The sequence below is a fragment of the Scyliorhinus torazame genome, chromosome 17 (assembly GCF_047496885.1).
Source record: "Scyliorhinus torazame isolate Kashiwa2021f chromosome 17, sScyTor2.1, whole genome shotgun sequence".
Classification (NCBI taxonomy): Eukaryota; Metazoa; Chordata; class Chondrichthyes; order Carcharhiniformes; family Scyliorhinidae; genus Scyliorhinus; species Scyliorhinus torazame.
In genome coordinates this window covers 64145707-64162804 of record NC_092723.1, presented here as the reverse complement: position 1 = coordinate 64162804, position 17098 = coordinate 64145707, and the positions used below count along the sequence as shown (strand labels likewise).

At 48.9% G+C, this 17098-nt stretch overlaps 1 protein-coding gene across 1 annotated transcript; it reads left to right on the top strand.

Annotated features, from left to right (window-relative positions):
• The first annotated feature begins 3414 nt into the window (after positions 1–3414).
• Positions 3415–16553, top strand: LOC140393913 (uncharacterized). The gene is made up of 2 exons (XM_072480541.1): positions 3415–3504; positions 14444–16553. Exon 2 carries the CDS (start codon positions 14466–14468, stop codon positions 15540–15542), a length of 1077 nt encoding a protein of 358 aa, XP_072336642.1. The 5' UTR covers positions 3415–3504; positions 14444–14465; the 3' UTR covers positions 15543–16553.
• The last annotated feature ends 545 nt before the right edge of the window (positions 16554–17098 follow it).

Sequence of the window (17098 nt, the reverse complement as noted above, 5' to 3'; positions counted from 1 at the left end):
TCACTTCTTCCACCCAGCCACGCAAGATCCGGACAAAGGCCTTATCCATCTGCATAGAGCCGGTTGCCCTGAAGTTAAGTATAGGTTACTGTAGTTGTTAGGTGTCATTTAACTTGTCGTGTTTTGTGTTGCATGTCGAAGTAATCCTTTTGTGTAAATAAACCTTCTTTGAACTTGAACTGACTAACTGGTTGGGTGGTCCTTTGATCGATATGCGCTAAAGCCTTGTGGTGGTATCATTTGATACCTGGCGACTCTAAAGAGCATCATTATTAATTGGCAACTTTATTGCTGACTCTGGTGGCGGTTGGCAACAAAGGAAAAATAATCTTTGCATTGTTGTTAAAAGACTTTGAGGCTGGATTTCCTCGAAAGACAGGACTGCGTATCCTGGAAGGGTGAGGAGCCGTTCTCCCACCACTGTGCACTACTTCCAGGATTTTCTGCTGCAAGTGGTCTTGGAAGAATATGGATAATTGCGGTCCATCATGTGACAGCCATGCACTGAGGCAGGCTGGGTCTAAGGAATGCTTGCATGTTTACCATTTGCTGTTATTACTGGCTGCGGCTTTTTAAAAAAAGTTGCTTTGATAAGAGCAATGAATCATCAAGAGATTGTTCGCATTGGACCAAGCTGAAATCGGGACCCCGCCCCCCCCCCCCCCCACACCTAACAGCCTCCCCACCCCACCCCCCCTCGCCCTTCCCCACTCCAACAGACTGCCGACATCATTTTGTGAGCTATTGGCAGCACAAAACATTGACATTTCCCCCTTCCTTACAAAGACAATGATTGCAGAAACATTGGGTGGGATTCTCTAATCCCGCGGCAGAGTGTCCACGCTGTCGTAAACACCGTCGCGTTTTACGACGGCGTGAACGGGCCGAGCCGGGGACTAATTCTGGCCCTTATAGGGTGCCAGCACGGCACTGGAGCAGTTCACGTCGCTCCAGCTGCCGATCCCGGCGCAAACGGGACACCGCGGGATCCGTGCATGCGCAGTGGCACGGCGCCAATGCGCGCATGCGCAGTGGCCTCCTTCAACGTGCCGGCCCCAATGCAACATGGTGCAGGACTACAGGGGCTGGCGCGTAGGAAAGGAAGCCCCCAGCCAGAGAGGCCGGCCCGCTGATTGGTGGGCGCCGTGTGGACGGCGGCAGCGGGCCTCGGCATTTTTACAACGGCTGCTCGCCCCATCCCGGGCCGAGAATCGGCAGGCCGGCGGCGTAGAGAGGCCCCCGACCGGCGGCGCCAATGGCACCAATTCTCTGCTCAAATCGCGTGCTGGCGTCGGGGCAGCATGGTGCGATTCGCGCCGGTCGCGGTGATTCTCCGGCCCGGCCCCAGGCTGAGAGAATCCCGCCCACGGAATGCAACAAAAGAGTTTTGCATTTTCACAATGAAATCAGACACAAAAGGCAAATATATCAGTCTCAGATTTAAATTTAACAACTGATCTAGAATTAATTGCCATTTGTGGAAGAGAATTCTAAGCTTCCACCAAGTTTGCATGTACAAATGTTTCGAAATTTCACCCCTTAAAGGCCTGGCTCTAATTTTTAGACTTTGTATCCTATTCCCAAAGTGGCAATCAGTGTAAATTATTTTTCTCCATCTATCCTATTAAATCCCCTTAATATCTTGGAAACTTCACCCCTTCACCATCTAAATTTCAAGCCTGGGAATAGAACCCTGGCTTATGTAATCCCTTGTTGTAATTTAACCCTGACTCAGATGGAAATCCCACCTCAGAGAGCTGCTGTCCAATCTAATGTTGTAGTATGCCTTTAAGGTACAGCATCAACTGGAAGCGAAGTGTATCATGCCATTCAGTCTTAGTTTCATTTTTATCTGTGAGCAGAACGCAACACATCTCTGGTGTCTTCAACCTTCCTACCATTGTATAAACGTTCCCATCTGCCGAGTCTAAATGAATGATGCACAACATGTTTACCCAATCATTTATGAGGGCTTGGTGCCTTTATATCATTATATAACGGTAGACATTGCATATTTTCAACTAAACAAAATAGGCGACAGCCACTCTCTGGTCCATTCCCCAGGGCACTGCCATGGTCAATCAGAGTCAACCATTCGGGTGTGAATTTAAACAAAGCTTGTCAGCTAAATGTCAGTCATCAGTTAACTGGCCGATTCTCAATGGCAACGCCATTACCAGTCAGAATCCACTTGCCAACCAATCAGCACTCTCTTCTCATGCAGTATAAATTGTTGTTTCTGTCGCATTTGGCATTCTTGTGAATTGTCCTAATGAGTGCAAAATGAAACATCTGTCTTTTTTCGGCAATACTCAAGTTCAGTACTATCCGATAACTGTTAATATCAGCTATTAATTCAGAAGTTGCACAGAAAACTGCTGCTGTGAGAGAGTCAGGAACCTAAAATGTATGAAAATATATTTGAGAGAATATTTTTCTCGATGTACCAACAGTGAATAATTACCAGCAATCAATGTGCTCCAGTAATTCCATTGTATCACTTGCAGAAGTGCTTTCTGAGTGTTCAGATAAGATGCTAAATTAATGCCAATCTTTCTTCCAAATCCTTCCTCTCACAGCCTAGTGCTTTTCTTCCATCTTTCAAGCATAAACAATTCAGCCTTTCTTGACTCTTATTGATGTTGGATCGGTCTTGCTCCAAACAGCCAGTTATTCCTCTGTGGCCTCCCAAAAAGGAAAACATTCTTGTGGGAAATTTTCCATCCAGGCGGTGCACTCTCTTTCATTGGAATGCTGAACATTTGTCTGCAAATGCTTTTGCATGAGAAAATGCTGACCTGGAAAATAGTTTCTGTGGTAGGAATATGTGCGTTCATGGATAATGCAGAGATAATGCAAAAGTCCCTTTATGTGTGTATAAAAACTGAGTATATGTCGGGGCAAGGGGACTGCCTGAGATCCTCTTTACTATAAATGTGGACTGATGAATTCTTCGTTCTGTCTAAAATTATTCATCAATTACAGTGCAGTCATGCCTTTCCCGAATTGCAATGTGTTATTATAAAATAAAACCCCTTATGTTCACTCTTATTTGAAGGTGGCATGCCAAGTTATTGCGGCTGTTAAAATAAACATACCCATCTTAAGCTTTAGAAATGAAGGAATAAAGTCCAAAGTCAAGGAAGTTATGCTGAACCTTTATAGATTATTCTTTAGGGAGGCCTCAGTTGAAGAATTGTGCGTAGCTGTGAGCACTGAGACACAGAATATAAGAACAACAAGATTATTCTGGACTTATATAATATAGCTAGACCGCAGCTACAATACTGTGAACAGTTCTACTCACTACATTACAGGAAGGATGTGATCGCACCAAAAGTAGGGGGAGGGGGAAATCATGAAAATTTACGAGGATGTTGCCAGGAAGAAAGAATTTTAGCTATGTAGAAAGATTGAACATAGGCTGGTGTGCTTTTGGAGCAGAGGAGACTAAGAGGCAACTGAATTGAAGTGTATAACATTCGAAGGACCAAGATAACGTGGGTAGGAAGGACCAGTTTCCTTTATCAGAGGGGTCATTAAACAGGGGGCATAGATTTGAAGTAATTGGCAGAAGGATTAGAGAAGAGTTGAGTAATTATTTCACCCAGACAGTGGTGGGGGTTCCAAACTCACTGCTTGAAAGACTGGTAGAGGTAGAAACTTTTTTTATATTTATAAAATGCCCAAACATTCAGGAAGTGTTGTGATGCACTCGGCAGTGCCCTGCCTCTGAGACAGAAGCTCTGAGTTCAAGTCCCACCCCAGGACTTGATGGTTGCTATGATTCCCCTAGTGTGCGAATCGTGCAGCGATCAACGCATCGCGTGCCCGCTGTCCCAAACGGTGGCGTCATGCGGCCTCCCGGCCAAATCCCGCTGGTGTCTGTGCCCCGCCGCCCTCCCATCCTCCACCTCCCCCCCCCTCCTCCTCCTCCTCCTCCTCCCCCTCCTCCTTCTCCTCATCCTCCTGTTCAGAGTCGCTGGCCTCTTCGGGCTCACCTGATTCTTCCTCCTCCATCACATCGCCCCTCTGTTGGGTGATGTTGTGCAGCACGCAACAGGCGACGACGATCCTTCTGACCCTGTCGGGGTCGTACTGCAGAGCGCCTCCTGAGCGGTCCAGGCACCGGAACCTCATTTTAAGGAGGCCGAAGCACCTCTCCACTACACCCCTGGTTGCTGCATGGGCCTCATTGTACCGGCTCCGTATGGGCGTCATCAGCCACGGCCGCAACGGATAACCCCTGTCGGCCAGCAACCGTCTGAGAGAATCGCTGTTCACGCCAGTATTTCGCGCGGCACCGGTCCGACGCCGTTCTGACATTCTCCCAACCGGCGAGAACGGCTTCATCGAGGTCGGCGCCGTGCATGCCGGAGAATCTGCCGAGCAGGCAGTAGAGCCGATTCTCCCAGCCGCCCGCTATTCTCTGGCCCGGATGGGCCGAAGTCCCAACGGTGTGACCCCAGGTCACGCCGTCGCCGTTCACCCCTGCTAAATACATTCGTCAGCCAGTCGTGCCGGCTGATGAAGCGGATGAGGGAGGTGAGTAGGCGGGCCCATCCCAGGAACCTGGAAGTAGCGTCCATGGCCGGTGATGGCGGGTGGGGGGGGGGGGGGGGGTCCGAAGCATTTGCCGCGATCCTCCATGGGGGGGAGTCGGGAAGGGTGGATGTGGTTGGGGGGGGAAGGGGCCGGGGGGGCGAAGGGGGAGGGGGAAGGGGGAAGAGTGGATGTGGTTGGAGTGGGAGGGGGGAAGGGTGGATGTGGTTGGGGGGAGGGCGGGGAGGGAGGAAGGGTGGATGTGGTTGGGGGGGAGTGGGGAAGGGTGGATGTGGTTGGGGGGGAGTGGGGAAGGGTGGATGTGGTTGGGGGGAGGAGGAAGGGTGGATGTGGTTGGGGGGGAGTGGGGAAGGGTGGCTGTGGTTGGGGGAGGGGGAAGGGTGGATGTGGTTGGGGGGAGGGGGAAGGGTGGATGTGGTTGGGGGGGAGTGGGGAAGGGTGGATGTGGTTGGGGGAGGGGGAAGGGTGGATGTGGTTGGGGGGGAGTGGGGAAGTGTGGCTGTGGTTGTGGGGGAGGGTGGATGTGGTTGGGGGGGAGGGCGGGGAGGGGGGAAGGGTGGATGTGGTTGGGGGGAGGGCGGGGAGGGGGGAAGGGTGGATGTGGTTGGGGGGGAGGGGGGAAGGGTGGATGTGGTTGGGGGGAGGGGGGAAGGGTGGATGTGGTTGGGGGAGGGCGGGGAGGGGGGAAGGGTGGATGTGGTTGGGGGGAGGGGGAAGGGTGGATGTGGTTGGGGGGAAGGGCGGGAGGGGGAAGGGTGGATGTGGTTGGGGGGGAGGGCGGTGAGGGGGGAAGGGTGGATGTGGTTGGGGGAGTGGGGAAGGGTGGATGTGGTTGAGGGGGAGGGGGAAGGGTGGATGTGGTTGGGGGGGGAGGGGGAAGGGTGGATGTGGTTGGGGGAGTGGGGAAGGGTGGATGTGGTTGAGGGGGAGGGGGAAGGGTGGATGTGGTTGGGGGGAGGGGGAAGGGTGGATGTGGTTGGGGGAGGGGGATGGGTGGATGTGGTTTGCTGGTGAAGAAATCGACAAGATAGATCTAGACCAAATGAACTCATGTGGCTTCAAGCCAAATGTATCTTTTGTGCTTTTAAAAAAAAATAGGTGGCCCCTGAATCACAGAAAATAAGCAAATCGAGCAGCTTCCCGACTTCAAGATTGTTTATTGCAACATGGTGATAATCAGGGCCTTTTGTTAAAATAAAGTTAACTCATTCAGACTCATCTATTACCTTTGGAGCTAAATTGCTTATGTAATTAGTTTGACAACTTCCAAAACAATTGTAAGTACTACTGTTTCTGATAATATGACTGTTCTTCATGCCTGGATATAATTGCTCTTCATATTTAATTGATTGAATAAATTGGGTGCATGGAATAGCAACTCACATAAAAGGGAAGGTTACGTGAAGGGGATAAACAGATTTTAATCTTTGACAAGTAATGGAAAGAAATTCTGTAATATTTTGAGTGTCAAAGACAATTAAAACTTTTTTTATTGTTTGAAGACAGATAAATGAAACAGGGCTGGTTACTCCCGCCCAGCCCACCCGCCCACCGCAAGAACGCCACGGCGAGAGGCGGACAATGGAGAACTCCATTGAATAAATGAAGTTCCATAAAAGGATAAGGAATGCTATGTGTTCATGAGTGAGCTGATCAGCAGGTGGGGAGATTGCATTAAACCGAAGGAGGGTCGATGAAGTTGCAACAGATAGGGTGCGATTCAGTGACCCCTTTGCACCAAACTCTGTGGCGGGCGCAACGGGTGAATCGCATGCGAGCCCCAAATCGGGCTCTCCATTGGGCGCTGGGAGAATCACTCCACCTGGCGTGATCTGGATCTCACCCTCACTTAGCGAGATCCAGATCCTAATATTTAAATAAGCTTAACAGCTCATTTAAATACCTGACGTCAGATTCACCCGGCGCCCACACTCATGGGCCACACCTGGGAGACACAGAAACATAGAAAATAGGAGCTTGAAAGGACCATTCAGCCCTTCGAGCCTGCTCCACCATTCATTATGATCATGGCTGATCATCCAACTCAATAGCCTAATCCTGCTATCCCCTCATATCCTTTGATCTTCTTTGCCCTAAGTGCTAATCTAGCTGCTTCTTGAAAACATGGGTGGGATTCCACGTCATCCGACTCCGAAATCAGGAAAGGCGATTGAGCGGAGAATCTGTTTTGACGGCGGAATCGTGGCCAACGCCGGGTTCACACCAAATCACAATTTTCCGGTGCCTCAACAGTGGCATTAATGCTTTCCACTCCGCACATACAGTAAATGCCATTTGGATATCATTAGCGGCCTGACCCGGTATTCTCCAAGGCCTCCGCGATGCTCCGCCTCTGCCGGGGGGAATTCCTGGCGGCAGGGTTCACTTGCGCTTGTAAAAATCGGGAAACAGGCGCTGTGGCTGATGAGGGAGAGAAAGGAGGTGGGACACACAGAGGCCCGACTGTGGACTGCCGTTCCTGACACTGGCCAAGCTGGCTGGGGACTGGGGAGACTCTGCCGGGGCCTGGGGAAATGATACCGGGGAGGTGACCAGGGAACGGGTCTGGGGCCGGGGTGACCCCCCCCCCCAGACCGTAGTGCCCAGGCACGGCCCGCCGTTGCCGCAGCCTGCAAGGCAGCCATCTTGCTGTGCACCCCACTGACCACCCACCATGGCCTGTGTGCTGCAGAGTGACACTGGCCATATGAGTGCCCCAGCCCACATCCGCCAAACTCCAGCTCCCACCCGCCACGCTGCAGGATTTACTTGTTTTCTGTGATTCAAGTCCGCAATTGTTTTTAAAAGCACAAAAGATACATTTGGCCTGAAGCCACATGAGTTCGTTTGGTCTAGATCTATCTTGTCGACTTCTCCATCAGCAAACCAGTATAACGAACTAAGCAAAAATAGTGAAATCACTGCCAGTTGGGAAAAGCAGAACTAACGTTTTCAAATGTAACAACATCACACTCGCCCTTAGAAAACTGGCAAAACAAAGGGGCACATGGTCTCTTAAACAAAGAGCACTTCATTCAAACTCCAAGCTTTAGATCTTCTTTTTTTTGACATACAAGCACACAGGATTATTCAAACTGGTTATTTCCAAATTCCAATCTTTATACTTTGATTTTTTTTTAAATTTCCAATTTTTTTCTGAGATTTGTGTTCAAAGGAACGTCTAAAATTTTGATTATAATTACTCTCTTCATCTTTATAGAGCACTGATTGTGGCTGGCAGCCATACCCAAGATTAAGGAATATCAAACATATACCTTGTTTCAAATTACACATTTAATTCAGCTCACAGCTCACATTTGATTTTAAACCCAGTATTGAAACTACTATTGCAAAATCATAATTTGCACCGCCCTCCCCTCATCAAACATCTTTGTTACCTCCTCAAAAAACTCGATCAAGTTAGTGAGGCACGACCTCCCCTTCACAAAACCAATCTGTCCATCACTTATGAGTCCATTTGTTTCCAAATGGGTATAAATCCGGGGCGAAATTCTCCCCCAACGGCGCGATGTCCGCTGACTGGCGCCCAAATCGGCGCCAATCAGACGGGCATCGCGCCGCCCCAAAGGTGCGGAATGCTCCGCATCTTTGGGGGCCGAGCCCCAACATTCAGGGGCTAGGCCGACGCCGGAGGGATTTCCGCCCCGCCAGCTGGCGGAAATGGCGTTTGTTGCCCCGCCAGCTGGCGCGGAAATGCGGCGCATGCGCGGGAGCATCAGCGGCCGCTGACAGTTTCCCGGCACATGCGCGGGAGCGTCAGCGGCCGCTGTCAGTTTCCCGCGCATGCGCAGTGGGGAGAGTCACTTCCGCCTCCGCCATGGTGGAGGCTGTGGCGGAGACGGAAGGGAAAGAGTGCCCCCACGGCACAGGCCCGCCCGCGGATCGGTGGGCCCCGATCGCGGGCCAGGCCACAGTGGGAGCACCCCCCGGGGTCAGATCGCCCCGCACCCCCCCCCCCCCCCCCCCCCCAGGACCCCGGAGCCCACCCACGCCGCCTGGTCCCGCCGGTAAATACCACGTTTAATTTACGCCGGCGGGACAGGCAATTTCTGGGCGGGACTTTGGCCCACCCGGGCCGGAGAATTGAGCGGGGTGTCCCGCCAACCGGCGCTGCCCAATTCCCGCCCCCGCCCAATCTCCGGTACCGGAGACTTCTGCGGGGGCGGGGGCGGGATTCACGGCGGCCAACGGCCATTCTCCGACCCGGCGGGGGGTCGGAGAATGACGCCCCCTGTCCCTGCGAATTCTCTACAATAATTTACCTACTACCGACGTGAGGCTCACCGGCCTATAGTTTCCAGGATTATCCCTGCTACCTTTCTTAAACAGGGGTACCACATTAGCTATTCTCCAGTCCTCTGGGAATCTCACATGTAGCCAATGAGGATACAAAGTTCTCAGTCAAGGCCCCAGCAATTTCCTCCCTTGCTTCCCTCAGTATTCTGGGATAAATCCCATCTGACCCCGGGGGCTTATCTACCTTAATATCTTTTAAAAGATCCAATACCTCCTCCTTTTCGATGTTAACATGATCCAGACTGTCCACACACCCTACCAAGAATCGTGTTCCACAAAGTCCCTTTCTTTAGTGAACACTGATGCAAAGTGTTCATTTAGTACCTTGCCCATTTCCTCTGGCTCAACAGATAGATTCCCCCCACTGTCCTTAAGTGGTCCAATCCTTTCCCTGGCCACCAACTCATTCAAGTTATCTATTATCAAAAGAGAAAATGCTGGAAAATCTCAGCAGGTCTGGCAGCATATGTAGGGAGAGAAAAGAGCTAACGTTTTGAGTCCAGATGACCCTTTGTCAAAGCTAAAAAGCATAGAAAATGGAAGATATTTATACTGTGGGGTGAGGGAATGAAATATGAGCCATAGCCACAGAAAGCAAGGGAAAAGAGGGCTAATGGCAGTCCCCAGAGAGAACAAAAGGTGTGAAAGGCCAAACAGCAGAGAAACGGAAGTCAGAGGTTAAACTGTGACAGATGTAGGGGGGAGGGGGAAGCAAAGGGAAGAAACGGTTAGGCGAGAGGGCGATAAGGTAGAGGGGGCAGATGTAGATATAAAAAAAGGCAAGAAATAAATAAAAGGTAAAAGACAGTTAAAATGAAATGGAATGAAAACAAAGGGGTCGCGGTGGGAACAGCTTGAACATAGAACATAGAACAGAGCACATACAGTGCAGAAGGAGGCCATTCGGCCTATCGAGTCTGCACTGACCCACTTAAGCCCTAACTTCCACCCTATCCTCGTAACCCAATAACCCCTCCTAACCTTTTTGGTCACTAACGGCAATTTACCATGGCCAATCCACCTAACCTGCACATCTTTTGGACCGCGGGAGGAAACCGGAGCACCCGGAGGAAACCTACGCAGACACGGGGAGAACGTGCAGACTCCGCACAGACAGTGACCCAGTGGGGAATCGAACCTGGGACCCTGGCGCTGTGAAGCCACAGTGCTATCCATTTGTGCTACCGTGCTGCCCACGATAGCTAATCACCTGAAGTTGTTGAATTCGAGGTTGAGACCGGAACACTGTAGCGTGCCTAACTGGTATATGAGATCCATTGCGGTCGTGGCTGATGACGCCTATCCAGAGGCCATGTCATGATATTGTCCACTGTCATGATATTGACCAACCAACACACACACAACATCGCAGCCAATCACCAGTGAGAGCACACGCACGATAAAAACAGGGGGCACTACAGTTCCCGCTCATTCCAGCAGCAGCCAGCTCAGAGCACCAAGCTCAGAGCCTGCCACTCAGACATTCATCATGTGCTGAGTGCCTCACCCAGATAGTAATAGTGACGAATGTGATATAAAATAGTTACTTCAGAGATACTAGTTAATGTAATGTAGAAATAAGCCACTTTGATTCTGGCAGTTAGGGACAAAGGGGTTTGAGACCGCATGGAAAAAGCAGGAAGAGGTGTGTCTATGAGAGTGATGCTGCATTGATAGGGGCCAGAGAAAGGGATTGGAAGTGAGCCAATCAGAATAGATCGAACAGGTCAGGAGGGACATAGGCTGACCTATGTCCGTCGAGTATGTGAAACTTGATACCATTTGAATTGATTTGCAGAGATCCCTTTGTTTCTTTGTTCATTCGCTTTCTGTGATATAGGAAACTGAATGTCTCTTATATTTCTATGAAATGAATCAAGCTTGCAAGCTAAATAAATAACTTCTTTTTACGTGCGAATCCATCTCAACTTTTATTGAGGCCAGACTGACAGAGAAAGAAATTTGGGGATCAACATTTGGTGCCAAAAACCGGGATTTCTCAGGGCGATCCTGATCCAACTGCAAAATCAGAATTAGACTGATTATGAACAGGAGGATGGGGAACAAAGGGCCCTCAATGTAGAACTGGAAAACGACCGCGCATTGATTGTTCCCCTCTTCTTATCGTCTGATTAGTCTGGTCACTGGCGGTTGGCACAGAAAGACCGCCTTGACGAAATCACAGGTCAGTCTGGGGATTAGCACTTTCATTGATGGGATTTCATATTGTTGTTTCGGCTTGGGTTAGGGTTTTGGGCTGATGGAACTTTAGTAATGAAGGTTCAGTCTATTATACGGGTTCAGAGGCTGATGTGACTTTAGTAATGAAGGTTCAGTCTATTATATGGGTTCAGAGGCTGATGTGACTTCAGTAATGAGGATTCAGTCTATTATATGGGTTCAGGGGCTGATGGGATTTCAATAGATGAAGGTTCAGTCCAGTATAACTGTTTTTAAATCTGAAGATGGTTCAACTCTATGTGTGAGTGTTTTAAATATATAGTTGATTAAGCTAAAATTGTCTCCTTGGACTGTAAAGTTCCGAGGTCTAGTTGAGATTGTGAGGAATGCTGCATATTGGTTGAAGCAGAAGTCTCTCAAAGGGTTAACAGCAGCAGGCGAAGTTGAAAACAGACAGGGCTTCTCACTCAGGCTTTGAGATAACAGCAGCAGCCGTAGTGTAATCGGATACCTTTCCTTTGAGTCAGTGAACACCAGCAAAGTTACGTTTTGAATTAATTAAAGGAAACCAGTGGGTTTCTCCACCTCTTTGATAAAAGTTATTATTTTCGAAAGCAATTGATTGAAATTGCCAGAATCTTAAGTTTTACTTACTTGAAATAAGGTTTATCTCATTTTATCTGGAGATTAATAGAAACTTAAAGAAGATCATGGACACCATTTTAAAAAGTGTCAATCTGGAGATGATAGTTGATTTTGCTAATACTTATGTGTATGTAAAAGAAAAAAAAACTTGTTAAAAGAAAAATTGTTAAGATAAAGAAATAATTAAGTTGTAAATGTTATACAAGTTTGTGTTAAGCAAATTGTAAATTTAGTTCTGAGTTGAGATCAGAGCTAAGCTTGCAAGTTGCAGTAATTCAATTTGAATTTTCAAACATTTTTAAGTTTAAAAAAAAAAGAGAGCAAATAGAGAAAAGAAGGACACAGATCTTGAATGCGTTGAATAGCACATTTCAAAGGCCCATAAATCTTTCTGTTATATTAGACCTAAAACCTAGGAAGATTGAAGAGCCAGAGGAATTTCTGGAGCGTTTTAATGAAATCTACCGGGGGCAGTCAGGCGATTTGCTGTATCAAAATGGTCAGAATTCCCCTCAATACTGTGCTATGTTAATGCATTGCCTACCACCTTCTGTGGTTACTGCTGTGAAATGTAATAACATGAATTGGACAGAGAACGACCCTTCCCAGATGGCAAGGGCAGTCAGATTTTACTGGAAGGAGGGTGTAGGCCAAGAAGGAGGCTCAGTTACAAAGGTTAAGACTGAGTATGTAATGAAAAAGGATGATCTGCGACCCCAACAAGCGGCAGAAATGGTAGTTTACCAGCAGGAGCCCCAATATAGTGACTTTGGGTGGGTGGATCAGCGAAGAGGAGGATGAGACAACAGTGCTATATTTCTATCACCCCCCAGTGGTGGACGTTAGACGTTGAACAGTCACTGCATCACGTTACCCTGGCCTATGACAGAACTGGACGAAACAGGGAGTTGGAGGGCAAATACCGGCCATTACTTGAGACCGAATGGCCAGTCAAGGTTACAGCCACAGTCACGGGAAAAGAAGGTACAGCCGATTTTGTTACAATATCACCACATTTATGGCCACAGTCAGCTTCGGTAAGCCCTCATATTACACGTCAGGTCCACGACCAGTACCATGCCAGGGATATGGGGCGAATGGTCAGCATCTTACCGCAGCTCGTCAGAATAGGTATGAGATATACCTTTTGAACAATCCACGTCTGACATTTAAATACTGTACCACTATCAATCCAGCCTGTTTTCTTAGTGGTCCCCCTGTCCATGAAGACGCACCTGGCCACGACTGTTTAGCCTTGATTCAGGAAACTACCACAATAAGGGGCGATTTGAGTGACATTTCGTCAGAACAACCTGACATGATTGTGTGTGGTCAAATATCCCACCGGGGTTTAGTTAATGACCTACTGCAGGCCCTCCTTCTGCCAGCGCAGATTTCCGTTATTAAATGCGCTGCCCACACGAATGGTACAACCCCAGTTGACGTTGGTAATGAACGAGCAGATTGTGCAGCGCGAATTCAGCAAGTGATGGTGCCTAAAATGTTAAGTCAGACTAAACGATCTACTATGAATATGTCTGCTTCTGACAAGCCAATGCCAACCATCCAAGACGTCATAAGGTTACAGGAGGACGCTCCTGAGAGTGATAAACAAATGTGGAAACGGTTAGGTTGTACATATGATTCTGTTTCCTCTTTATGGACCACGCCTGCACATCAGACTTGTATGTCTGATGTGCTGGCTTTATGGGTCATTGAATGTGTACACTTTGCAACTCATTGTGGGGCTCGAGGGACTAGTGATTTGTTGCTGGACACTTGGTGGCACCCTAAAATGCAGGGGTTGGCCCAAAGTATCAGTAATCGGTGTTTGATTTGTCAGCAATATAACACCGGAAAAGGTATCCCTTGTGGGAAGGGGCAAACCCCGTTGCCCAGTGGTCCCTTTGAGACGCTCCAAATGGATTACATTGAGTTGGAAAGGTGTCAATGTTACAAATATGTTTTGGTCATTGTGGATGTGTTCAGCAGATGGGTCGAGGCGTATCCGACTATCTATAGTAAAGCTGCTACTGTGGTTAAAGTCTTGATGAGGGAAATCATTCCCCGGTACGGTATACCAGCTCAGTTAAGTTCTGATAATGGGCCTCATTTTATTGGACAAATTAACAAAGAGTTTTGCTCCCAGTTGGGCATACGCCAGCAGTTACACTGTGCTTACAGACCGCAGGCGGCCGGGTTGGTTGAGAGACACAATCAGACCCTCAAAACTAAATTGGCTAAATTAAGAGCAGACACGGGACTGACATGGCTTAAGTTGCTCCCCGTTGCCCTCTTCCAGCTGCGGGTTACACCTGCGGGACCAGCCCGGCTCTCTCCCGCCGAGATTCTTTATGGCAGGCCTCTTAGAACTCCCTGGAGCCTGCAGGTTCCCAGACGGGTTCAGTTTCATCAGATGACTGAAGAAATGACCACCTATGTTCTAGCCCTTACGCAAGTGCTCAACGAACTCCATGGCCAGGTCCACGCGGCTCACCAGCCATTGCCCCCAGTACCTAGCTCACTTTCAGTCCAGCCCGGTAGTTATGTCATGGTCAAAAATTGGACTAGGAAGGGGTCGGAGCCGCGATGGGACGGGCCCTTCCAAGTTCTCCTTACCACCCCCACAGCAGTTAAAGTGGAGGGGCGAAGTGCTTGGGTCCACCTACATCACTGTAAATTGAGTCCATCTCCACTACTGTAAAAGGTCGGATACTAACCTGCCTCCCTTCTCCAGTGCTATTTTACAGGTGTGGAGCATGATGGAGTGGCTACGCATCGTCTGTCTGATATTTGGCCTCACTTCGCTTGGCGTGTTATTGGCGATGGACATGGAAAAGGGGAATATTATGTATCTGTGTAGCCCCAACCAATCTACAAGGATACATCACCTATGCAAAGGTGATGTTCTTCGCTGCCCCCATATACGAGGACATGGTATCGACTCATGGAAGGTCATCAAAGTTAAGGAGAATGCAGGAGTCATGAAGCAGCTGCACCGGTCCCGGCGATGGGAAGGGAACATTATATGGACATTGCCTTGTTTTTGGAATACATGTAAATTTGATTTTGGATGTGTTAAAAGTGGTACAATAAAGGTAACATCAGGCTGTCAGAAGAGTGTAGGAAGAGACCATGAGAAAGAGAAAGGGACTAGAGAGAGGACGGGGCGTGTGAGAAGGGAAGTACAGCTAGAACGTAGGTTACCGGGAGATACACTTAAGTTAATTAAAGGCCAAACTGAGGAAAACCCGGGTAGTATGAATCTCTTCTACCAGATTTACCACCGCTTGTATGGCCAGGGACGGGTTGTCTGCTACCCAAACCCCGCAGCGGTGTCTAGGTTATTTTCTGTTTCACCGCTTTGGGGCACTCCCCAAACGGTGGTTCATTGTCAGCATTCCGAGCCATTGCCCGAGCAAGTCACTCTTCCTTATGATCCGGATTCAGCACCACCGGCTATTTGCCTTCCCCTTCCTCGGGATAATTCCCATTCACAGTACGATAGGCTGCGACGGTGGAGAGCGTACATACCTAGCCACTTCACTCCCAATAGGGATTTCCGGTCGTACGAGAATTGCTTCAGCAGTGAAGGATATGGCTGTTTGCTGGTAGAGGTGGACACAAATATAACATGTCTGTTTCCCACCTGTACGGACAGAAGGTGCCATATCACCCAGGCGTCTGGCCAATGCGTTTGTTACAACACCACTTGCGTTCCATTGAACGCCGGCCTCCAGCTCCTCTGTGGCTGGGCGAATGTCTCTCATATCACTGTTGGGACGAGGGCTTTCCGCATTGCTGGGCGGCCCGAATGGCATTTCAAAGTTGGATAAACTGGGAGGTGTGGGGGGTCCCTTGGCTGTCAGTGATCGGAATTATTTTATTTGCGGCCTTACCATCTTGGGAAATGAAACCTTGGGAGCCCTCGGGGCAATAACTAAGGAGTTGTCTCAGCTACGGTTGTTTGCAATGCAGAACCGGTATGCTCTTGACTATCTTCTGGCCCGTGAGGGTGGGGTATGCGCCATAGTACAGGGCAAGTGTATCATGGGGGTTCAGGACTTGACCGCTAACATCACTAAATTTATGGATCGCATACGGGATCACTTGGACGGGATGCAGGATCCTGGCTCTTGGGGTAACTGGGGATTTGGAGGATGGAAGGACTGGTTGATAAATATGGCCATGTATCTAGTGGTAGCTATCGGCTGCATCTTTGTGGGCCTGGCCATCCTTAAATGTGTGATGGGTAGAATGCGGGGTGCACTAGATCAGATCACCGCCCCAATCACCGGAAAAAAAATTTAACTGTTAAAATCCATGAGGGTGAGGCAGATGAAGGGGGGCTAAGACAGGAATTGGAAATGCAGCGACGAATCTTTTTAGATGAGGAACCGTAGCTATGGATTGGATAGTCCGGTTATCATGGAATGATAAAAGGAGGGAATGACAAATGTGATATAAAATAGTTACTTTAGAGATACTAGTTAATGTAATGTAGAAATAAGCCACTTTGATTCTGGCAGTTAGGGACAAAGGGGTTTGAGACCGCATGGAAAAAGCAGGAAGAGGTGTGTCTATGAGAGTGATGCTGCATTGATAGGGGCCAGAGAAAGGGATTGGAAGTGAGCCAATCAGAATAGATCGAACAGGTCAGGAGGGACATAGGCTGACCTATGTCCGTCGAGTATGTGAAACTTGATACCATTTGAATTGATTTGCAGAGATCCCTTTGTTTCTTTGTTCATTCGCTTTCTGGGATATAGGAAACTGGATGTCTCTTATATTTCTATGAAATGAATCAAGCTTGCAAGCTAAATAAATAACTTCTTTTTACGTGCGAATCCATCTCAACTTTTATTGAGGCCAGACTGACAGAGAAAGAAATTTGGGGATCAACAATAGGACAGGGTCCACAGATTAGCTGGTAATGCACGTACCCAAGTTAGCAGTGTGCTGTTATAGTTAAAGAGTTAATAAAATTGAGTTACACCATCTCCAGCCGTGTTGGATCGTTTGTACATCAGAACACCCAACACGACAGCGACCAGGGGCCTGATTGAGCAATGCTTCGGCATCCTGAAGATGTGTTTCTGATGCCTGGACTGCTCTGGAAGGGCCCTCCAGTATAGCTCTGGAACAGTCACCACATCGTGGTGGCCTGCTGCTTCCTCCGCAATATCGTGCAGCAGAGGGGTGACGTGCTAGTTGAGGAGGATGAACCCCAGTCCTCGTCTGAAGAGGAGGTTGCGGGAGAGGCCGAGGTTGGGAAGGACATGGGGCCTGGGCAGGCACAGGAGGTCGCACAACATATGCGCCTGGACCAACGTGCACGGCATGCTCTGATCGCCTCCAGATTCACCAACTAGGGGAACTGGCTACATCCCAT